This window comes from Coenobita brevimanus, chromosome 109, assembly GCF_032717465.1.
Source record: "Coenobita brevimanus isolate Jiangsu-jjx chromosome 109, ASM3271746v2, whole genome shotgun sequence".
Taxonomy (NCBI): Eukaryota; Metazoa; Arthropoda; class Malacostraca; order Decapoda; family Coenobitidae; genus Coenobita; species Coenobita brevimanus.
In genome coordinates this window covers 35,857,876-35,883,449 of record NC_137062.1, presented here as the reverse complement: position 1 = coordinate 35,883,449, position 25,574 = coordinate 35,857,876, and the positions used below count along the sequence as shown (strand labels likewise).

At 43.0% G+C, this 25,574-nt stretch overlaps 2 protein-coding genes across 2 annotated transcripts; one reads left to right on the top strand and one right to left on the bottom strand.

Moving 5' to 3' along the window:
- Positions 1-7,424: 7,424 nt before the first annotated feature.
- LOC145417157 (uncharacterized) lies at positions 7,425-21,467 on the top strand. The gene is made up of 13 exons (XM_080285935.1): positions 7,425-7,533; positions 8,545-9,239; positions 9,369-9,523; positions 10,345-10,534; positions 10,952-11,144; positions 11,316-11,511; positions 14,614-14,756; positions 15,501-15,658; positions 16,270-16,461; positions 17,149-17,254; positions 17,432-17,529; positions 18,458-19,465; positions 19,935-21,467. The coding sequence occupies exons 2-13, from the start codon at positions 8,664-8,666 to the stop codon at positions 20,070-20,072; spliced, it is 3,153 nt and encodes a 1,050-aa protein (XP_080142061.1). The 5' UTR covers positions 7,425-7,533; positions 8,545-8,663; the 3' UTR covers positions 20,073-21,467.
- A 1,083-nt stretch (positions 21,468-22,550) lies between these two features.
- Alg14 (ALG14, UDP-N-acetylglucosaminyltransferase subunit) lies at positions 22,551-25,550 on the bottom strand. The gene is made up of 4 exons (XM_080285924.1): positions 25,511-25,550; positions 24,547-24,681; positions 23,795-23,941; positions 22,551-23,458 (listed from the first exon to the last, which is right to left on the bottom strand). Exons 2-4 carry the CDS (start codon positions 24,667-24,669, stop codon positions 23,060-23,062), a joined length of 669 nt encoding a protein of 222 aa, XP_080142050.1. The 5' UTR covers positions 24,670-24,681; positions 25,511-25,550; the 3' UTR covers positions 22,551-23,059.
- Positions 25,551-25,574: the final 24 nt, after the last annotated feature.

The window sequence follows — 25,574 nt, the reverse complement described above, 5'->3', positions numbered from 1 at the left end:
ATTAACTCTAAAGCGATAATTCATGGAAAATAGGTGGTCACGTAGCCACGCAGACCGCCGTTAAACATTTCACGTTCCCCCGGCCGTTTTCTCACCTCTTTTCGTATCAAAAACTTAACACTGCCACCTTCACTAATACTTATATTTAATAATAAAGTGAATCACAAGTACTTACTCGATTATTCTGGAAATAGAGCAGGAGCTGATCCCAGCAACCCCACCCCCCACTAAGGCCAACCTGAAACCGAATTCAAATTTGAAATTTCCCGGACAGGGGGGCGGGGCGCGCTCTCCCGGCCAGTAAGGCGCGCTGATTGGCTGATTCGAATTGGCGCCAAAACGAATACCCACAATGCACAATGGACCAAGACCCTGACAAAGACCCGCCAAGACTATTGAAAACATGCAATTGCAAATCACACCTGCCCATCAATCGATCTATTAAGTTAAGGATATTTTTCAGATCCAAGTGAACACTAGAATTCAAAATTTTCCTTATAACGTTCGTCGTCAATGGCCGACCATTCTACAGGGTGGTCAAAAAAGCCAACCTAATTTCCGTGTTTCGGGGACACCATTACATGTCCGTTTTGGATCATATCTAACGGCACTTATAACACTTCATACTTCTATCAAATCTTTATTACGTCCACTGACTACATGGCTGACTGGTACTTTCACGAGGCTGTCAAAACGCCTGCACTGCAAAGATTTCCTGTCAATATTCACACCACCCTGTACATTCAATTTTCTCAACTTTCACTTTGGCTTACACTGGTCTTCACTTCGTCCCACAATGCACTAATAAGCTGCCAAAATGTCTAGCAAATTGAGAAATCCCCGCAACACAAGACTGGAACGCAATATTCGCACGGTCAAACTTTACACGTTACCCTCATCCGATTCTCGACTTTTCGTTAACATTTTCTAGTAGAATTGGTCATTCTAAGAATCTTTTCTTCTATGACATTTCTCTCGCAAATTGATAATAAACGAGTTACTTCCACCAATCACAATCACAGACGAGCGCGCGCTCTGTCCGCTCACATTTGAAAGTTTGTTCCCCGAAGACCAAACTTTACACGCACTCCTCATGCGATTTTCGGCTTTTCTTTAACATTTTCAATTGTTTTTGTTAGTGATTTTCGACTTTTCTTTAACATTTTCAATAATTTTTGGTTAGTGTTACGATCTTTTCTTGAATCGTTTCTTGAATTGTTGTTGCCGTTTACAGCTACAGACGGCTCTTCAGATGCAGACGAGGAACTGTAAACTGCTAGGTAAATGCATTATTTCTTATTTACACTCGGTTAGGTTAGGTTAGATGAGGTTTGGTTAATGTCATGGGGGGTCTGGGGGGCGAAGCCCCCCCTAGGAAACACGAATTCCCTAAGCTTAAAATTATTTTCATCCGAAGGATTTTAGTGTTTTTCATTTGATTTTGATAACAGTTCCAGTAGGAAATCACTCGCTTTTGCGTTTTTCCCCCACCCAACACCCCGGTTTCCCACAGGTCCCCCAGTATTCCTGGGGGAGGGGGAAGAACCGCAAAAAATTACATTTCAAGTGATAACAAACATCCAACCAGAGTGTTTTCGGTTGTTTTTGGTGTGATTTGTTGATTTGGACCGGTCCTTTCCAACAGGAAGTCGCTAGTGGTGTTCAACAAAAACTAGCGACTTGCGATAGAAACGAAGGTCAAAATCGATCGAATCACACCAAAAACAACAGGAAACACTCAGGTTGGATGAAAAAATCGGATGAGGGCAACGTGTAAAAATGAGGAGCACGTGTAAAGTTTGGTCTTCCGGGACAAACTTTCAAATGTGAGCGGGTGAGCGGACAGAGCGCGCGCTCGTCTGTGATTGTGATTGGTGGAAGTAAATCGCGTGTAACTCGTTTATTATCAGTTTGCGAGAGAAATGTCATAGAAGAAAAGATTCTTAGAATGACCAGTTCTACTAGAAAATGTTAACGAAAAGTCGAAAATCGGATGAGGGTAACGTGTAAAAATTGACCATTCGCACTACCCTGTACATTCAACGATTTTCTCAACGTTCACTTTGGATTACAAAATATTCACCCTTCGTCCCTGGATGTATTATTCTGTATTTGCTACAGCTAAATTATTTTCTCCACGGCGCAGACTTCCGGTATACTATCCATTATATAGTGTAAAACCTACTTCAAAATATCTATCCTTCACATGAACATCTCGAGATGACAAGATCGTAAAAATGTCGCCGGCTTCAAAGGGTTAGGCTAGTGCAAGAAACTATTCACCACCACTTTCAATTTTCGAAGGTCCACTCATCACCATTACTTCCCTCTTAATTCGAATGCTTAATCGCGATTATTAACACTCGGAGGAGATAATTCAAGGAAAATGGGTGGACACGTAGCCACGCTGCACCGCCGTCAGCCATTTCATGTTCCTCCGGGAGAGTTTTCTTCTCGCCTTCTCTTTTCGTGTCAAAAACTTAACACTGCCACCTTTAATAATACTTAATAATAAATAGAATCACAAGTACTTACTCGGTTATTCTGGATATAGAGCAGGAGCTGATGCCCGCACCCCCACCCCCCACCAAGGCCAACCTAAAGCTGAATTCAAATTTGAAATTTCCCGGACAGGGGGGCGGGGCGCGCTCTCCCGCCCAGTAAGGAGCTGTGATTGGCTGATTTGAATTGGCGCCAAAACGAATACCCACAATGCACAATGGACCAAGACCCTGACAAAAGCCCGACTATTTAAAACATGCAATTGCAAATCACACCTGCCCATCAATGGCTCTTAAATGTGTTAAGGATATTTTTCAGATCAGAGTGAACACTAGGATTCAAAATTTTCCTTATAACGTCCGTCGTCAATCAATGGCCGACCATTCTACAGGGTGGTCAAATATCAAGCCAACTCAATTTCCGTTTCGCGGACATACCAGTTACATAAGTCTGTTTTGAATCATTTCTAAAGGTACTTATAACACTTCATAAACTCTGCTTAATTACGTCCACTGACTATATGGCTGACTGGCACTTTCACGATGCTGGGCCGGTGCACGAAATTATTCACAACCACTTTCAATTTTCGAAAGTCCACTCATCATCCATCACTTCTTTCCCTTAATTCGAATGCTTAATCGCGATAATTAACACTCGAGGCGATAATTCAAGGAAAATGGGTGGTCACGTAGCCACGCTGCAACGCCGTCAGACAGTTCAGGTACCTGCGGTAGGAGTTTCTTCTCGCCTTCTCTTTTCGTGTCAAAAACTTACTACTTTCACCTTTACTAATACTTATAATTCATGATAATAAATCACTTACAAGAACTTACTCGGTTACTCTGGAGATAAAAGCAGGAGCTGATCCCCACACACCCCAACCCTCACCAAGGCCAACCTAAAACTGAATTCAAATTTGAAATTTCCCGGACAGGTGGCGGGGCGCGCTTCCCGCCCAGTAACGGCGCTGTGATTGGCTCATCAGAATTGGCGCCAAAACGAATACCCAAAAATGCACAATGGACCAAGACCCTGACAAAGACCCGCCAAGACTATTTGAAACCTGCAATTGCAAAGGGCACCTGGCCATCAATCGATCTGAAATGTGTTAAGGATATTTTCAGATTAAAGTGAACACTGTTATCCAAAGTCTTCCTTTCTTATGTCCGTCGTCAATGGCCGACCATTCTACATGGTGGTCAAAAAAAAGCCAACTCAATTTTCGTGTTTCGCGGACATATCAATTACGTTTGTTTTGAATAATTTCTCACTGTACCTATAACACTTTATACTTTGTAAAATCTGCTTTATTACGTCCACTGACTACATGGCTGACTGGTACTTTCATGAAGCTGTCAAAACGCCCGCACTGCATACATTTCACGTCAATATTCACGCTACTCTATACATTCAATTTTCTCAACTTTCATTTTGGGTTACAGTCACTATCCGTCACAGAATGTATTAATCACTTTATTCGTTACCGCTGTTATTTTTTCCCCTTGGTGAAGACGAATGGTGAAGGTACTGGTGAAGGCTTAATGTATGGCGTTTCATGGCATTAAACAAAACTGTCACCGGACTGAAGGAGTTTGGCTGAAGCATGAAATATGTCTTATCCACTTCTCACTTCAAAATTCACTCATCACCCATTAAATACTTCTCTTCCTTCATTCGAACACTTAATCGCGATAGTAAACTACATTCGAAAGCGATACTTTTCAAGGTAAATGGGTGAAGTAACAGCCACATTGCAGCGCCTGCAGTCATGTCTCGTTCCTCCGGCTTACAGTAAGTATTCTCCAAGTGATTTATCGTCTTTTTCTTATCACACAACACTTTTGCTTTCCCTTAACTACTACTTATAATAGTATAATTTGAAAAATATTCTCTAACTACAACTTACCCGGAATTTCTGGAGATGATGCAGGAGTAGATCCCTGCGTCCCCGCCCCCACCACGGTCAACCTCAGACTCCCGGGCAGGGGGCGCGCCTCTCCCGCCCTGAGCCATGGCACGCTGTGATTGGCTGATATGATTGATTGGCGCCAAAACTAGTGCCCAAAATACCTTCGTCCCTGGATGTATTATTGTATATTTGTTACCGCAAAGTTATTTTCTTCACTTGGTGCAGACCTTTAGTAGTAAACGTATTGATGAATGCTGTATGTAACGTCTATTTCAAAATACCTGTCCTAAAGGTGAACCAGATCTGCAGATAGCAATACACGTAAAAATGTCACCGGATTGAAGAGATTAGGGTGGAGCAAGAAATTACTAGCTACTTCTCAATTATTCAAAGTTCTCATCACCCTTTAAATACTTCTCTTTTCCTTCATTCAAAGAGGTTATTGCAACAGTAGTTAACATTTGAAGGCGATATTTGTGAGGGAAAATGGGTGGAGTGCAGCCAGGTTGCAGCGTCGCCAGTCATGTCAGCAATTAATCCGTGTCCTGGCTGGTTTTCAAAATTGGGTTGGGGCCTGCCGTAAGCCTGAGAGGACTTGGAGATCTTCCGCTTGTATACTGAGTTTGGGGTTAAGTTCCTTGATATAGGCTACAGTGCACCTAGGAGGGGGAGGCGTCGTACATCCCCACATGTAGTCAAAATTTCAGTATTTTCTACCAATATTTTCATTGTAAGGACAATTCCGTGTTCGTGTTTGAGGTGGCTGTTAGGTGCTCAAGCTGTAAAGAGTAACTCAAGCGTCGAGACAAAATCATGGTCGCCATGCCCACGTAGGCAGCGTGGATACAAATAACAACCTACACTAATGGTAAAAATACCTGGACCAAGAGAACACCATCGACTGCAGATATGCAATGCTTGTTTACATCACATACCTGCACTCATCACCTGCTGACTGTCAGCGAGGCACAAACTAATGTGGGGTCCATCAGTAAATGAAAGAGAACCAGTCACGAACTATTCCATATACATAAAGCACTTACATAGCTACAAAAAGTGAAGTATCTCACCCACACCTTCCTAACACCTTTTCCTAAGCGATTTATCTTTGGATGTAGCTGGTTAATATAAGCTTATATGTTATTTATGAGGTGTATGGTGATAGAAGAGTCATTTAGTTATAACAGAAGAGCATTACAAGGTGTAGGCTAATAAGCAAAATAAATCGCTTTTTGTTTGTTATACCTTACTGTCCCCTTCCGGGTTACATAAATCCTTCCTATATCACCATACTCTGCGTAACTTACAAAAGGGTATTAACCTACCATATCCAAAAATAAATCGCCAAGGAAGAGGTGCTAGGGAGCCGCAGTACCCGACGAGAATACAAATCTATTGGCGCGCCTTTCAAAGGTTGTGGGGATTAAGTATGCCACCACTACTACTACTGCTATTACTACTACAACTACTCTGTTCTACCTAACATTACACCAATCCATTTGGGAATTACTGCTACTACTACCACTACTGTTATTACTACTGCTAATACCATTACTATTACACTACTGTTACTGCTACTACTACTACAACTGTTCTACCAGACATACCTCGATCCATGTGGAAAATATTATTACCACTACTGCTACCTCAACTACTACTACGATTCCAAATCTGGCGGGCATTTCAAAGGTGTGAGGGTTAGGTCTTTGCCTGGACTGTAGGGCACGGTCCACCACCCCTGGGGGTTAGCGTAAGGCATCATCATCGATGTGAGGTTTTATTTTTACCAGGGATGGACCACTTCCTCACCCTCCAATGCCTTACAACCCACTGCTACTCAACTGCCAGGCTGCAGGACCCACGGGCTGTGACCAGCAAGAAAAATTAAAGACTAAAAATCCAATCCAATGTATAAAGAAAACTCGTAAGAAGAGGTAAAGAAATATAAGACATAAAAACAACTCCTTAAGATAAATCGAGAGACAAATCAGAGGAAGTAACAGCAGCAGGCTTTTCAAGCCGGGTTGGGGCTGGATGGGGTTTTGTGGAGAGGATAAAATTCATTCAGAATGAGTACAAGATTAGAAAAGAAAAACTTCAGGGCATACAATGAGTCAAATTTAATACATTCGTGATTAATGAACCACCAGAATTCCGGCGGCTCAAGCACATTAAGGGAATGAAGCGGCGTAAATATTTGCACATACAACATGGAATACACCGCCTTTTTGCACCCCAACGTGCTAACACCCATCACCAGTGAGATGACAAGCAACACATATCTGTACCATTGTTTTGAGATCAGTGGACAACAAATGAAAATAGCGATAACAAACTGAACAACAGAGTACAGGATCAAGTAGGTAAGTCCAATATTAACCTTGTTTTGCAGATCGGTCAAGGCGTCGTCCTCCAGTACCGAGGCCAAAGTATTTTTCACGTAAACACTAGAGATGAAATCTGTTAGTATTCCCAAAAAGTGTATAACAGTATATGACCACAGCGAAATTTTGGCCACGGTAACTATGAGACTTTTACGGGACCTGTTTTGAATGGGTATAGTTGTGGGGTTGTAGACCCCGTTATCAATGTTAATGACCGTCATTTGCGACATTTTGACGCACTTGTGAGGTTTAAACTTTTGTTTGGTCGCTTCTCAGAACAACGAAAGTAATGCAAATGGAATTTATGAGCGCAACACGACGAACCAACCTTATCTCGCGAATGTTGAGCTCAAAGTGATAGCGAGGGTCAGCTTTGCCCAATTTATACCCAGGTTAGTTTCACCAGCAAGTTACTTTACCCATTTTCTTTACTTATTTATCTTAACTTAGGAACTGTCATATTATATCATTCTTAAAAGCTAAAAAGTTTGTAGGTAACTATGATTTTATTAAGTAAATAAGAATATATGGCAGTAGTACAGATAATTAAGCTAAATTACCAAAATAATTATAATTCTTGCGTACCACTACCCCCCGAGACGTGCAGTAAGTGGAAACGTTTTGTTTACATCTCACTGGGCGTACTTGGTTGGCCTAAGGAAATCTTCACTATCACCTTGTACCTGCACCAGGAACCGATTATTTTCCCTCTGCAGAGCCACACAGATAAAATGAACGGTAATTGATGTATTGATGTTTCTTGTGCGTTTTGAAGGAACCGTCAAATTTTTGTCCTGGTTTCATGAATTAGTATCCACCTAAACTTGGCCAAGATTTTCAGATATCAGGGCCGTTTCGCAGTAATTTCGCAATGTTAAGGTAGTTAAGTTAGGTTAGATAAATTAGATTAGTAGATCAGATGGGTTAGGTCAGTCAGGTTAATTTGGACAGATTAGGTTTGAAGAAGCTGTCAGAACAGTCTAACGTTAACTCCCAAAACAGAGTATTTCCATACAGTATACTTATTTCTGATAAAATGAACTATAATTGCTGTCTCTGATATGTCTCAAGAAATCACATCACATTTGTAAAGGGAAATTTAACCAATATATATTAATTATCAGCCAAAAAAAAAAAAAAAAAAAAAAACAAGTTTTCAGAATGAATTAGAAGGGATCTTCACTATGACAAGTCTGCTTCATGTTTTATTTTTTTTTGTAGGACTTAGTAAATATGGAGGGGAGAGGGGGATTCTACAGCTCCTAGCCTTGTCCACTGCTGTCTGCCTATCTGTCTGTTTATAGCCAAATGCCTCTATCCCATAATGGATGGCCATAAGCAATCACCTCCATGTTGCCCTGTCCCCTGTCATTTTGCTACCCTCTCCCTAATGTATACCCACCTCTCTTACACACCTCACATAAAGCATTAAATCAGGATGGAGTGGAGAGGTACAGTATATGAGAGAGGGGTGTGTGAGCTGGGGGGGAGGGCAGCGACATGACGGGAGACAGGGCGACATGGAGGCGATTTGTGTGTGGCCACCCTTTCTGGGATTACGGCACCCGGCAATACATAGACAGATAGATAAATTAGGTTAGGTCAGGCCAGGTTATATCAGGTAAGAGTACAGTAGGTCAGGTCACTTAAAGGTAGATGGGATAACAGACACCATTAGGGGTTGAATAGCCTAATCTTACCCACTTAATATTTACCAAGTACTGCACTAATTATTCCTTTTATTTTCAGGGACAAGCAGTTTGGTGTAAGTGGTGAAAGTGACTAAGGAAAACAAGAAAAAAGACCAGGGAGGAAAGCAAGAGGAAGGCGGAGGAAAACAAGAGCAAGGTGGCGAGCCGAATGATCAAATGGTGAGAGTGACAATGGAGAATGAGGAGCAGGAGCAGGGCAGAACACAGGAGAAGGAAACTGGACAAATTGTTGATCAAACCAAGCCTAATAGTCAACCCAAGCATGCTGAGATTGCAATTGAAGAGCTGAAAATAGTGAAAAGTGGAGAGATAAGCCATGAAACTGAGCCTAAAAGTCAAGTTAAATGTCCAAAAACTGCACTTGAAGAGAGGAGTATGGGAAAAAGTGATCATACTGAGCCGAATATTGATCCTAAATACTCTGAAACTTCAAATGAAGAAGCCAAAATGGAGATCTCACAAGCTGAATCTGATAGTCAACACAAAATCTCCGAGACTGCAACCCAGGAGGCCAAAACGGAGATCCAAGAAGAGGACACTTTCAAGAAACCTGTGTTCATCAGCCGGGCACAGAGACAGATCAACAAGAGTGTGAGGAGTAAGAGTGCTAAGGATGTACAGGAGAAGGACATGGATGAGGTGCAGGATGAAGGCTCGGAAATTGGCATAACTCTGGGCTCCATCTCCCCAGCACAGCAACTGGTGGAGAAGTCAGTCCCTGTGCCCTACAAGGTGAGAGGTTTTAGCACAATTGACCCTCCTGATAATGGACTAACTGGGGGGAAGCCTGATCCGATATAGCTGAGAAATATGGAAATTAAGTGAGGATTATTGCCTAACTTACTCTCATCTTTTTTCCAGGAGCCGGCCTGGAGTGGTCTACCCCCGGCCAAGTACTCCTTTGAGGTACTGAAGAGTGGCACCATCGTCGAGGAGATTCCACTGACCCGACCATTCACCGTGCTAGGCCGACTACAGCAGTGTGATATAGTGATGCAGCACCCCTCTCTGTCACGGTATTCCTTGTGTTATACTCCTTTTACTTTAATGTGATTTGAATTTGTCGAATCTCCAGTGGCCATCTCTGTCACGGGCTGGCATGTGTCATAATCTTTTTCCTTTAATGTATTGTATGGTTTATAAAGGCTCCAACATGCTTGTATGTGTCAGCCGTGGTCACCCAGTGGCGGCTCTTCACGCTTCATGTTCTCTGGCAGCCTCCCTATTCAGTCCCTTATCCCTGAGGTCACACTCTATGACCTTGACCCAGGTCTTTTTCAGTCTGCTTCTCACAATCATGCTCCCGACATTCTTACTTCTTGCTTTTCACATAGTGTATGGTTTCTTGGATTATGAGAAATTACTTGGCTTGTCAGTCAGTGTAGAATTGTCTTAAAGTTGCACTACATTGAATGAGTGGATGGTGAGTGAGTGCCCCTGCTTGAGTAAAAGAAAAAGTATCTAACTTAGTCATCCTCAGTATTTGTATGTTGATTCCCAAAGAGGATACATGGCATTATTTTCATTTATGTACAGTGTAACTAACTAACAAGGAGTGTGTATGTGAGTGAGGAGGAGGGTGAGACCGAAGATGAGAGAAACAGATGGAGTGGAGAGGTATATGAGGGAGGGGGGTGTAAGTTGGGGGGGAGGGCAGTGACGTGGCAGGGGACAGGGAAACATGGGGGTGATAGGTGATTATTTTGTGGCCAGCCCTGACAGTATTAAAGCATCTGGCTTTGGATACATAGATAGATAATAAGACATAGATAGATAGATAAAGATAGACTGATAGATAAATAGATAGATAGATAACTAATTTCCATCTTACCTTCAGACATCACTGCGTTGTCCAGTACCGAGCAGAAGGCAGCAGCGAACAGCCACGTGGGTTTTATGCGTACGACCTGGGCAGCACTCACGGGTCCTACCACAACAAGCACCGCATGAAACCCCACACCTACTACCGCCTGCACGTTGGTCATATGCTCAAACTGGCCGGCAGCACTCGCACCCTCATACTGCAGGCTAGTGACATTACATAGCATCATTGTCATCATCATCATCATAAACATCATTATCACTAGTATCATCTTCAGTATCATCATCATCATCATCATCATCATCGGTATCATCATCATCATCATCGGTATCATCAGCATCATCATCATCGTAATCATAAGAATCTAAATCATCATCATAAACATTAGTATCATCATCATCATCATCATCATAAACATCAGTATCACCACCACCACAGTCGTCGTCATTGTTGACGCCCTGAAGATGCATTTTGCGTCACCCAAAACTTAAGAGCAAATACAGAATTCAAGCTCTGTCCTGTTTCTCTGTCCCACTCAGCATTTCCACTTGTCACAAAGGATCATCTACACATCAAAAATTTTCCTGATAGTTTTCTGACAGTTTGGATACTTTGTTGGCAGGGTCCAGAGGAGGATCAGGAGGAGGAGACTGTAGAGACTGCCACAGAGCTAATGGAGGCCGCAGCTGCCCATAAGAAGAAGCTGGATCAACTGGAGACCGGGGAGATTGAGGAGGAGGATAGGGATCGGAGACGGCAGGAGGACCCCAAGGCATCATCGGAAGCCCACAGTGACGGCATTGACTGGGGAATGGGTGAGTAATTTCTGGTTTTTCTTTCTCACCCTACTCTCTCTCCCTCTCACTTCAATTTCCTCCCTACCTTCTTCCTTTTCTCCCCTCTCTAGTCCCCTCTTCAATTCCTGAAACATCCACCTCCTCACCAATTCACAGGATCGTAAAATTAAGACATGTTTTCTCTCTCAGGTGATGATGCCGTAGAAGAAGAGGAGAATGAAGAGGGAGATCTTGGAAGAGAGAACCCATTTGCCAAGCTGAATGAGGAAATATACGTGGCTGACCCCAAGAAGACTCTACGAGGGTGGATGGAGCGAGAGGGGTACGACCTGCCTGAATACCGAACCGAGGATCTTGGCAAGGGGACATTTAGCTGTAGTGTTGAGTGAGTCTCTTAACCTGCCGGATTGTTTGATGTACTTTTTTATTTATTTAATTGATTGGTGTTGCGATGAGGAGGGGTAGATTGAAATGGTTTGGGAGGAAGGATGGGACTGGAGTGTACTGGTGTTATGATGAGGAGGGGTAGATTGAGATGGTTTGGGAGGAAGGATGGGACTGGAGTGTATTGGTGTTGCGATGAGGAGGGATAGATTGAGATGGTTTGGGAGGAAGGATGGGACTGGAGTGTATTGGTGTTGTGATGAGGAGGGGTAGATTGAGATGGTTTGGGAGGAAGGATGGGACTGGAGTGTATTAGTGTTGTGATGAGGAGGGGTAGATTGAGATGGTTTGGGAGGAAGGATGGGACTGGAGTGTATTGGTGTTGTGATGAGGAGGGGTAGATTGAGTTGGTTTGGGAGGAAGGATGGGACTGGAGTGTATCGGTGTTGTGATGAGGAGGGATAGATTGAGATGGTTTGGGAGGAAGGATGGGACTGGAGTGTATTGGTGTTGTGATGAGGAGGGGTAGATTGAGATGGTTTGGGAGGAAGGATGGGACTGGAGTGTATTGGTGTTGTGATGAGGAGGGGTAGATTGAGATGGTTTGGGAGGAAGGATGGGACTGGAGTGTATTGGTGTTGTGATGAGGAGGGGTAGATTGAGATGGTTTGGGAGGAAGGATGGGACTGGAGTGTATTGGTGTTGCGATGAGGAGGGATAGATTGAGATGGTTTGGGAGGAAGGATGGGACTGGAGTGTATTGGTGTTGTGATGAGGAGGGGTAGATTGAGATGGTTTGGGAGGAAGGATGGGACTGGAGTGTATTAGTGTTGTGATGAGGAGGGGTAGATTGAGATGGTTTGGGAGGAAGGATGGGACTGGAGTGTATTGGTGTTGTGATGAGGAGGGGTAGATTGAGTTGGTTTGGGAGGAAGGATGGGACTGGAGTGTATCGGTGTTGTGATGAGGAGGGATAGATTGAGATGGTTTGGGAGGAAGGATGGGACTGGAGTGTATTGGTGTTGTGATGAGGAGGGGTAGATTGAGATGGTTTGGGAGGAAGGATGGGACTGGAGTGTATTGGTGTTGTGATGAGGAGGGGTAGATTGAGATGGTTTGGGAGGAAGGATGGGACTGGAGTGTATTGGTGTTGTGATGAGGAGGGGTAGATTGAGATGGTTTGGGAGGAAGGATGGGACTGGAGTGTATTGGTGTTGCGATGAGGAGGGATAGATTGAGATGGTTTGGGAGGAAGGATGGGACTGGAGTGTATTGGTGTTGTGATGAGGAGGGGTAGATTGAGATGGTTTGGGAGGAAGGATGGGACTGGAGTGTATTGGTGTTGTGATGAAGAGGGGTAAATTGAAATGGTTTGGGAGGAAGGATGGGACTGGAGTGTATTGGTGTTGTGATGAGGAGGGGTAGATTGAGATGGTTTGGGAGGAAGGATGGGACTGGAGTGTATTGGTGTTGCGATGAGGAGGGATAGATTGAGATGGTTTGGGAGGAAGGATGGGACTGGAGTGTATTGGTGTTGTGATGAGGAGGGGTAGATTGAGATGGTTTGGGAGGAAGGATGGGACTGGAGTGTATTGGTGTTGTGATGAGGAGGGGTAGATTGAGATGGTTTGGGAGGAAGGATGGGACTGGAGTGTATTGGTGTTGTGATGAGGAGGGGTAGATTGAGTTGGTTTGGGAGGAAGGATGGGACTGGAGTGTATCGGTGTTGTGATGAGGAGGGATAGATTGAGATGGTTTGGGAGGAAGGATGGGACTGGAGTGTATTGGTGTTGTGATGAGGAGGGGTAGATTGAGATGGTTTGGGAGGAAGGATGGGACTGGAGTGTATTGGTGTTGTGATGAGGAGGGGTAGATTGAGATGGTTTGGGAGGAAGGATGGGACTGGAGTGTATTGGTGTTGTGATGAGGAGGGGTAGATTGAGATGGTTTGGGAGGAAGGATGGGACTGGAGTGTATTGGTGTTGTGATGAGGAGGGGTAGATTGAGATGGTTTGGGAGGAAGGATGGGACTGGAGTGTATTGGTGTTGTGACGAGGAGGGGGTTTGGCATGAAGATGAGATGGTTTGGGCATGAAGAGGATGGAGGATGACAATTGGCTGGAGAAGGTGAGAAGTATTAATGTTGGGGGTGGGTCATGAGAGGCAGACCGAAAAAGACCTGGGACGAGGTTGTAGAGTGTGACCTCAGGGATAAGGGACTGAACAGGGAGACTGCCAGAGATCAAGCACATGGAGAGCTGCCATTAGGTGACCAAGGCAGATGCATGTAAGGATGTTGGAGCCTGTATAAACGAAATTAACTCCAGTCTACAAGGTTCAGCCTGGGGAGATCTCTTGCAGTGTGGTGATATATTTGTACAGTTGGCCACATGTAATCTCGTACAGCATCAGCGTGTAGCAGAGGTGTAGCATTTAATAGAGGTGTAGCATTTAGCAGAGGTGTAGCATTTAATACACTTTTTGTAGCATTTAATACACTTGACAACCTTGACCTAATCACGTTTGTTTGTCGGTGGCACTGACATGAATGACAGTGTCAAATATTGGTTGAAAAGACCAAGTAACTGTGGTCCCAAAGTAAATCACTAGGGAAGAGGTGTTAGGGAACCTCCATACCCGACAAAAATACAGGCCTGAGGATGACATTTTTTTCCCATAATGTTATCAATAATTGTAGATCCATTAATAATTAGACACATGGTTATACAGTATTTCTGTCTATCTATCTATCTGTCTATCTACCCATGGCCAGATACCTTAATCCCGTTAGGGGTGGTCACAGACAAATAGCCTCCATGTCTCCCTGTCCCCTGCCATTACTTTGCCCTCCCCCTGTCTCACACAGCTCTCTCATATACCTCTCCGCCTCCACCCCTCCATCTCATCCTCAGTCTCCCCACTCCGTCCCTCCATCTCATCCTCAGTCTCCCCCATCTGCTCATATACCTCTCCACTCCATCCCTCCATCTCATCTTCGGTCTCCCCCATCCTCTCATATGAGCCACAGAAACACCTCCTTAAGTTTCACATAAGCCTTGTAAGACGCCATATATATCCAATTCTAACCAAGTCCTTTCCTCAGTCTGCCAGTACCAGGTCCCGGTGGAGGGCCTCTGGTGGCTCGGGTGGAACATAAGGGCAGGAAGAAGGATGTAGTGGTCATGTGCGCTCGAGAGGCGTGCAGACTCCTCGACAAAATGGGCGTCCTCAGACAAGCCACTCACGGTTAGATCTAGTTATAATGCATTTCTTCCAGCCTCATGAAGATCTCTAACCCCCTTTCAGCTCAGTTGATGGCTATGTGCACAGTAATCATATTTTAGGGTTGAACTGGGTGCTTGACACATAGGGAACACGTATGGGTTGGTTATATGGTTACCACCCAGCGTTGTAAATGGTTTCCTGGCTTTCAGGAAACCATCAGGCTTGTCACTCAGTGTAAAGCCACCTGAAAAGGAAAGAAGAGTAATAAAAAGTGACAGGAATGATGGGAGAAATAGGAACAGAGGAGGACAGACACAGAAAAAGAATGATAGGTGAAGGAAGAAGTAGGCAGCACTATATTAAGTGGGTGGATGATGATCAAAGCTTCGTAATATTTTAAAATTTATCCCGTTTATTATATGATATGGTTTCCTGTACACCAGGAAACCATTTACTATGCCAGGTGGTTACCACATAACCAAATTATGGCGCCTGGACGTTTAGTCGGTAATTAAGGCACTCCAATTGGATTGAGCCCGTGCATGTTTATATCCAAGGAGTGGTTGGAGTTTATTGTTCATGTAATGCCACTCAGGGTTGAGTGAGGCTGGTCACTCTCATCTTAATTGTCAGGACTAACTTGCCTAGCCCCAGACTCTTACACTCCAGATGGGGCAACACTGGATTAAATGATGATGATGATATTATATGAACTGCCTGTATAGATATAACATCATAGTAAGCAATCTGTTTTTTGTAATTCAGAGAGCCTTGAGCGGCGCAAACGTGACTGGGCGGAAAATGACTACTATGACTCCGACGAAGATGACTTTCTGGACCGGACTGGGGACATCCAACGCAAACGTCAGAAGCGCATGGAGCAGGCCAAGGGAGCGACCACGGCAGAATCCTATGACTCGCTGGTTTGTTGATGCCGGAGTCTACTGCTCTGTCCATCTGTCTGTCTTCTTCTCTGTATCTATCTGTTTGTCCATCGTCTTTCTTTCTGTGTCTGTCTAGCTGTCTGTCTGTCTTTTTATTCTCTGTATCTGTCTGTCTGTATCTTTTTTCTCTTTCTCTATGTGTCTATCTGTCTGTCTCATTTCTTTCTGTGTCTGTCTATCTGTATGCATTTTTTCCTCTCTGTATCTGTCTGTCTGTTGATCTGTTTTTCCATCTTTGTGTCTATCTGTCTATCTCTTTGTCTATCTGTCACTCAACTGGGCCAAGTTAAGGTGAAAGAACTAGAGAAAAACTGAATAAAATATAGTCTCAGTGTAATATACCAAGGGAGTTGTTCAGGTACCATGGGCAATGCTCCTAGGTCTGCCCATGAAGAACTATCTGTCTATCTATCTATCTATAGCCTGATGCCCTAATCCTGCAAAGAGTGGCTGCGGATATAACGCCTCCAAGTCGCTCTGTCGCCCACCATTTGACTGCCCTCCCCCCAACTCACTCCTCCCTCCCTCATGTACCTCTCAACTCCATCCCTCCACCTCATCCTCATCTACAGCATGTATTTCCCTCCCAGCTCAAGAAATACAGGGGTGTGGTGGATGAACTGGGGATGCTTGAGGAGAAGCTGGCAGCTGTGGAGGCGTTTAAATCGGCCTCGATGGGTTCTGTTCCCATCAGAGGGGGCGACGCAGAGGACGACCTTGATTCCTTCATGTCCCGGCTCAAGGCAGATGTCCCGGATAAACACAAGCGGGTTATGTGGAAGGTGAGGTGGCTTTTGCAATAAGTCTATCTGTCTATCTCTAGCCAGACGCCATAATCCCATAATGGGAGATCATTTGTCTTTGAGTTAGTTGTTTTACGAGGAGGGGCGCTAACCCTCCGCCAATGCACTTGTTGACATTTATGGGTTGGTTATATAGTTACCACCCAGCATTGTAAATGGCTTCCTGGCTTACAGGAAACCATTAGGCTTGTCACTCAATGTAAAGCCACCTGAAAAGGAAAGAAAAGCAGTAAAAAGTGACAGGAAAGATGGGAAGAGAGGAGGGCAGACACAGAAAAAAGAATGATAACGATAAAGTAAAGTAAGATATAACCCATGACAAGCACTAACAAGGAGCCTACAGGTGGTGGCACAGTGTGGTGGAATGAAGCAGCTGCAATGCCCAGCTGGTAGCCAAGTTCCACATATTTCCCTGCAACTGTTTGTGTGGAAGAACCCTGGTCTGACCCTGATGAGGCGCTGTCAACCACAAGAGGGCACTGGATCACTACAAAGCATGTGTACTGTACCTTAGCACACCAAAGCAATTATTTACTCATCTTTGGTTGACATGTGCGTGACCAAAACACAGTGGGATTAAACAGCAGCAGTAAAATATGACTTAGAGTGAGATATAGATTTTATTCTGCACTTCCTATGTCTCAGATATCTGCCCTTTCCCCTCAGCTGCGAGTGATTGAACTGCGGAAAGAAGAACTCAAACTCCGAAGGCTGACCAATGTTGCACGTCCAATGGGGGTGCCGGAGATACAGCCCTACCAACCCAAGAGTGGTTAGTCTATCAATTTATCCATCTGTCTGTCTGTCCATCTATCAATCTTTCTGTCTGTGTATAACCAGATACCTTAATCCCAGAAGAGGTGGCTACAAACAGTTCAGCTTCCTTGTGTTATGGTAGCACTGAATTATGATGATAGTTTATGCTTTTTTTCCTTGGTTACCAACACAGAGGGAGCCAGTATGAGAACCCCCCAAGGCGACAGCAACAGCCAGGGCCGATCAGGGAAACTTGCGGCAAAAATACCAACACCAGCAGCTCAATCGAAGGTTAGTCTTGTTTGTCAATTAATTTTTTGGTGCTTGCGGAGATTGTCAGATGTGAAAGGAATGTTCTTGCTGGTGAATCTCTTGAATGTGTGGAACAGCTTTGTTATTTAGGACACATGTTATGTGCTGGAGGTGGAGCTGAAGTAGTTCTGAGGCTAGGGTAATGTGTGGTTGACAGTATTTCAGGGAGCTGTTCCTTCTCCTGACATTGAGAGGGCTCTCCCTCCATGCTAAGGGATATTTGTATGCGGCATGTGTTAGGAGTGTAATGCTGTATTATAGTAGTGAGACCTGGGCTGTAGAGGAAAAGGATATTCGCAGGCTCAAACATACAGAAATTAGAGTGATTAGATGGATGTGTTGTACATCTTTGAATGTGAGGCCTGGAGGGAGGGGACTAGGATTGTGATTGAGGAGTTGGGAGGAAGGATGGGACTGGAATGTATTGGTGTTGTAATGAGGAGGGGTAGACTGAGATGGTTTGGGCATGTGGAGAGGATGGAGAATGACAGTTGGGTGCAGAAAGTGAGAAGTGTGTACATTAAGGTTAGGGCTGCAAGAGGCAGACCAAATAAGACCTTGGACGAGGTCATAGAGTGTGACTTCAGGGACAAGGGACTGAATAAGGAGGCTGCTAGAGATCAAGCAGTGTGGAGAGCTGCCATTGGGTGACCAAGGCCAACAGATGTAAGCATATTGGACCCTTTATGACCTACACAAAATGATGGTGATATCAGAATGGTTTAAATAACACAGAAGATGACAGTAAGATGTAATAAGCAAAATAAATCACTCAGGAAAAGGTGCTAGGGAGCTTCCTTAACTGATGAGAATACCACCCCATGTATCAGTATACCTAGATTTTGCCAGTAGTCTTGTCCCAGAGATGTGATTACAACTGCACAATTAACAGATATTTTTTTCCCAGGAGCCGACGTACCAGGTTCACAAGATTTTCATGGAGGAAGAACCAGAGCACAAGGTCCGACTGAGACGCCTGGATGATGATGATTCTGACCTGCCCAAGCCACAGCCCTACTGGAAGAAAGACGCCAAGAAAAGGGAACTGAGAAAATGGCCGTATTCAACAGCTGGGATGCGCACGGGTGGAAATAATTCATCTCTGACTTCAACCTTACAGTCACAGTCATCTTTATCTAACACAAGCCTGCACTCACAACTACCTTCATCTAACTCAGCCATGCAACCATCATCAACCACCACAACCACACAGTCACAGCCATCATCAGCCACCACAACCACACAACCACAACCATCACTATACACCACATCCACACAGTCACAACCCCCTCAGCCCATCACAACCTTGGAGGCTTACCTTGTTTCATCCTCTGTAGATTCAAACAGTCATATATCAAGGGAAAGAATTCTGAAAAATGAAGGAAGTGAAAAGATAGGCAATGAACAGAGCCAAGTTGGACCTGGAGAAACATTGGAACATCACCTTTCAGAAGACTTGACACACTCTTCCATTAAAACAGACATAGAAGAAATTTGTGTTGGTAATGATAGTGTGTCTGTCAGAACTGGGAGAACTTTGAATTCAGACAGTAAAGGAGTTAAAACAGAGGGCAGTAAAGCCATGAATGTAAGTGGGACTGTTTCTTCAGACAGTAAGGGGGATTTAGGAAGATGTGATGAAGTTTTGAATGGGAGAGAGGGTGCTTCAGGCAGTAAAAGGGCATCTGTAGGATGTCCTGAAGCCTTGGGTGTGGGAAAGGGTGCTTCTTTAGACATTAAGGGGGTTTGCATAGATGAAGCTGCCTCTGGGGATGACGGTTTTGGCACTGCAGAGGAAAAACAGAGTCCCGAGAAGAGGCCATCGCTGGATACGAAAGAGAGGAATGCAAATAAGACAAGGATACTCGGGCCAACACTTCCACCTCATCTGGCACACCTTGGAGCAGAGCAGAAGGTAAGAGGTTGCTCCTGTTGTTGGTGGAAGAAAAGAGGAAGGAAAAGGAAGAGGAGGTGTGAAAATTAAAGAGTACTAGAGGTGGGACTGTTGAGGAGTGTGTGTGTGGAGTGTGGATAGGATAGGGAATAGTGTGATTTGTGAAAGATGTGGAGTGAGGAAGTCATTTGTTGTTTACTGGACCTTGCCTCACCCCATTTATTAGGGAAAAGGTCAGGGTGATGATGATGGTGATGCCAGTGATGATGATAATGATGACAGTGACAGTGATGATTGTGGTGATGATGATGATACTAATGATGATGATGATGATAATGATGACAGTGACAGTGATGATTGTGATGGTGATGATGATGATACTAATGATGATGATGATGATGATAATGATGACAGTGGTAAAGGTGATGCTGAGAGTGATGATATATATTGTATGTCAATTCTAATACACATTTACTTCATCTCTCCATAGGATTACAAGAAGGTGAAGAAGAAGGCCGAGAAGCGTTCAAAATACGACGAAGATGACCCGAACTATGACATCTGGGTTCCACCTGACCACCAGACTGGGGACGGACGAACTGCACTCAACCAGAAGTTCGGATACTGAGAAAAATAAGGAAATAAATAGTTTCTCCCTTGCACTTGAACATACAGTAGAACCTCATATATTGGATCAACTGGGGGGGAAGGCTGCTCTGATAAAACTGCAAATCCATTATATTCGGTATTCCCCCCATTGAGATGGGATTTCAAGCACATGTTTGAAAATAAATGAGAACAACAGCATATTCTAGTACTAAAAATGAAAACCTTATCTAATTTACAATACCTTAGCCCAAAATTTCACCCTTTTGCAGTTTATTTCACATCCTTGTCATTGCACTTCTTCATGACTAGTGCAGTACTGTATTACTGTAGTTTGTTATTACAGCTTAGCAGTCACAATGGGGAGAGGGCAGTTTCAGGCCAAGTTGGAGTAAAAAGGGTAGGAGACACATGAACTGCACCCCATTTAACAGACATTGTTGGTTATAGCCGACAGGAGTCCAGTGGCATCGTAGTGTCCGTTTAATCTGTTATCCGGTCTGTTGAAGTACATAAAATTGAGGTTTAGCTGTACAGTAATTGGTTCTGAGAGTTGGTTTGTAAGCTCACCCAGCCAGAAGTTTGGAAATAAGAGTTGTATTTTCATTAACTAAGGAAGGTCCATATCATCTCTTCCATTGCATGTGATTTTGCATACCACACATTACTTTCCTCTTATGTGTAACGTAAAGCTGGGAGAGTAAGCCAGTTGTATTTTGTTTATTATTTATTGAAGCTCCAACATACATACATCAGCCTTGGTCACTTAATGCCAATTCTCCACAGTGCTTGATCTCTGGCATCCTCCCTATTCAGCCCATTATCCCTGAGGTCACACTGTATGACCTAATCCCAGGTGGATAAGTGTAAAAGTAGACAGAATTCTGCACTTAACGTTTCACTACTCATCTGTTTTAGCTGGGTGGAGAGATATAAGAGAGAAGATGGTGCGAGTTGAGATAGTGCAGTCTGATGGTTGGTAGTGTGACATGGAGGTGATTTATTTTTGGTCACCCCTACCACGACTAACACATCTGACTGTAAACAGATAGATGGATAGATAGATAGATGAGAGATAGATTGTCCTGCAGCATTGTTTTTGTCTGGTATATTCTTGTACTGTACTTGTTTTCTTCAATGTTTTTGGTATATATTTCACTTGTTTTTGTCTCTGCCATTTAAAGACTAAGTTGTTAATTATTGTTTTTCTTGGTGACAGTGGATCAAGCTCAGTGGAAGAACTTTGATACCCCCTTTGTGTGTGTGTATGTGTGTGAGGTGGAGTCAGGATTCCAGGGGCTTGAATGGTGATAGATTGTGTGGTCCATTTAATTGGGAAAATTTTGGGATAGTTTCTCTCTCTCTCTCTCTCCCTCAAAAGAGGTCTGGATGATGATGATGATGATAATTCACATATACGTGCCATTTTTTTTTTTTTTTTTTTTTTTTTTTTTTTTTGCTATAAGATTAATAGAGGAAGGAAAAAAAAAAAATTTAATACTGTACATATATGTAATAAAATTTACGAACATGACAATATTTATTCACATGATTTTCTCTGCCTGTGATATTGTTCCTTCTTAGACTGCAATGTTCTTGTTATTGTATTTCCCGGGCTCATATGAAATGTGAGCTCTGTGGACTGCAGGCTTGTTACCCTTCTCCTGCTGTCCTGTACCCTCCTTTTGTGGGATAGGGAGAGAGTTGAGGGATATTTGTAAAGCCAGGAAGTGGAGCTGCCTGGTTATATCAGTGCCACCACTTGAAGCCATCCCTCTCTAGCACGGTCACAAATGATATGCAGAGGGTACATAGTTGGCTTGTTTCTGTTGTCACTTGAATACAGCACTAAGCCATGTTCATATCAATTTATAATGGCTCCAACATGCTTGTATGAGTCAGCCTTGATCACTTAATGGCAGTTCTCTATGCTGCTCGATCTCTGACAGCTTCCCTGTTCAGTACCCTATTCCTGAGGTCACTCCATATGACCTATCTCTAGTCTTTTTTGGTCTCCCTCTCACAACCCTACCCTCAACATTCACACTTCCTGCCTTCTGCACCCAACTGTCATCTCCCATCCTCTCCTAATGCCCAGACCATCTTAATCTACTCCTCCTCATCACAACACCAATACACTCCAGTCCCATCCTTCCTTTCAGCTCTTCAGTGGTTACCTAAGATTCAATGAACCATAATTATGATGCAGAAATGAGTCTTCTTGGTTACTAGTCCAATCAAACTTTCAATCTGGCTACATTTGTCAACTACCAAGCTGAAAGAGGTTAGAAATCTTTGTCAAATTGAGTAAACCTACAACTATGTTAGATTAAAAGTATACCTCTTATTCTCTTCCTATAACTGTAGGCATAACCACCACAGAATGAGTATGTAGTTTTGTAAGTGTAAATTTAAAGGGTAAGAAAACTGCAACACTATACTTATATTTACACAGTATATTTAATTTCACACAGAGGCAATTCACACCATTCTTAGAAAATTCATTCATTATACAAATCCAGTTTATATATCCCTAACCCCCATGATGTCCCTGTTTACTTTATTCGTTCTGCTGCCAAGTGAATTTATGCTGGTCAGGAAAGCACCCATGAACTTGAGATTCCAAACTATCAATTATCTTTAGTCAGATGCCATAATCCCGTAAAGGGTGGCCATTTGACTCAGGGTTAGCTGTTTTACGCAGAGGGACATTAACCCTCTGACAACCCACCTGTTGACTCATAGGGAACACGTATGGGTTGGTTATATTATTACCATCCTGTGTTATAAATGGCTTCCTGGCTTACAGAAAACCATTAGACATGTCACCCAGTGTAAAGCCAACTGAAAAGGAAAGAAGAGTAATAAAAAGTGACAAGAAAGATGGGAGAAACAGGAAGAGAAGGGGGGGCAGACACAGAAAAAAGAGAGTATAATGAAGTATATTTATTCCCTCCCATCTGAGATCTCTCCATAGCTGAATATAATCATCACATCTTATTCTATCCATCAAACAAGGCGGCCAAAGTGTTTAGCACGAGGGTAACTGGCTGACAAATAAGGCCACTGAATAAAAAAGTGGTCAGCCAGGTAATACAAAATCTGACCCGACATTGAAAGAGAATGCACCCGACAAATGCTTTCCACAAACACAATCCGGCCATGACAGAGACCCAAGATACGAAGAATCACGGCAGACAGGCATACGGGTACACAGGTCCCGGGTCCATTGGCCAAGACTAGGGTGGGTCGGTGGTGGGCAACAGCAAGGAAGCAGAAGACAAGGGACCACAGTGTTGTAAAGCATGATGACACCCACGCCTGGTGAACCTCTCTTGCACGTGGCACCAACTCAACACTGTACTGATCTGGGTTGGTCTTGAGTTTGTCACTGTGTTTTTCCTTTTCCTGTGAAAGAAGTTCTTATTTAAATCAATTGATGACAGAGACTGTGTGAAAAGAGTCAGCAGAGGACAGTGATATGGAGGAAATATGTCTGTAGCCATTCTTGGGATTATGGCCTCTGAGTATAGATAGAGAGATAACAGCACTGGAAAAATAGGAGTAGCTATAGTACAGTAGTTTTTAAATACAGTAAGGAAGTAATACTGTGACAGATATGGAAATGAGAAGCATAAATCTTTACATTAACCCCAATAATATGGTGACATCTTTTATTTTTTATCTTATTCTTGCTACCTCCAGATAATTTAATTCATTGTTTGGGAGTCCTCTCTTAATTACCTGAATGTCCTGTTCTGCAAGCTCCAGTCGATTAACACTATTGGCATCTGAGGCAGCAACGAGGTAGATCCGAGGGGTGTAGATGCCCGAGTCCAAGGCTGCCACCATTTTCAGCATCTCTGTAGTGTGGCCCCCTGACCCCAGAACCTGTCGGATATTGTGTATGATATATTTATTTTTATTCCCAGTGTGGAATGTTTTTATTATCAGTATTCAATCATTCTTATATCCTTTAGAGTGTATGATATTTATTTTCTGTAGAATTTTTTTTATTATCAGTATTAAGTCATTCATATATCCTTTACTATGTATGATATTTTATTCTCAGTGTACAATGTATTTATTATCAGTATTCAGTCATCCTTTATAATACAGTACCAGTACAGGATACCGGTATTTCTAGTTCAGTATTTAGTTTTCCCTTCTCTTATAACTTCACATTCTGAAAGTGTGACATAAAACTACACCCAACCTACTCTCCCTTCAGCCTCACTCATAATACCTACAGTACTTTCACCTTTACTTCGCCTAATTTCCTCCTTTTCAGGATTATATCATATAGCCCAATGACTGATAAAGACAATACTATGGCCCTTCTTTCTTTCCACAGCACTTTTTCATGACCAGCAATACATTTTTACGTTTCCATAACTAGCTACACATTCTAGTCTGGATCTGCTATTACAACTCAGGATTCAGGACAGAAAGATGGCAATTTTAGGTCAGGTTAAAGAAAAAAGAGTATATCCTACCACCATGGTCTTCACTGCACTGCCAGACACCACCAAAGGACTGCCACGTCGAATGGTGTACATGACATACAGGACACGAGCCACGAGAATGAGGCACAACACTCCCACAGCCACTACTAGCATCGTGACTGATCACTGGGAAGAGTATAATAGCAGTAGTTGTAGTAGTAGTGGTTGTGGTAGTAGTAATAGTAGTAGCAGTAGTAGCAGTGATATTACTACTAGTACCGGTAGTGGTAGTAGCACTAATAATAATAATAAATAATAATAATAATAATAATAATAATAATCTATCTACTTACCTACTGACAGACGCCTTTATCCTGTATGGGGTGGCCATAAACATTAAGGCCCCTTCCCACCTAAGAGTGTGAGTAGTAATAATAATACAACAATAATAATAATAATAATAATAATAATAATGAGCAAGCCATAGAAGACATGAGCCACCAGTATGAGGCATGGGAATTTCTGATGATGTTTAGGGAAGTGTAAAAGCCAGCATATTCAGCTCAGTTACAGTCTAGGATGTGTGTAGAAAGAATACTAATTTAAATGATATAATTTTATGTGACTAATGGTCATGATGCTGGTGTTAAAAGCAATAAAAACAATTATTATTATTATTTGAGAAATAAAAAAAAAACACAAACCACATTTTTTACTTCAAACAACTTTACACAGAATCAAGCGATATTCTGGAAAATGTCACCATGGTATAATAACTATAGAGTGATTATCATTAACCTGACAAATATCCCTAACACCTATCACCTCCGATGAGTAATAAGTTTGGCCATTTTGGACGGTTCATTTGGCTAGTAACCAAGGAGACTCATCCCTCCCTCAATAATGATGCTAATCGAGTTTCATGCAACCAAAACTTAGTATTCAAGTAATGGAAGTGACCCAGTTCCCTCAGATGAAAGTAAAACCGACTATAGGGTTTCCAATAAGGACTTACTGTGTCAATTTTGCTGTGGCTGCGTAATTTTTCGTCTTTTTCCTCTTGCCTATGGAGTCCACCC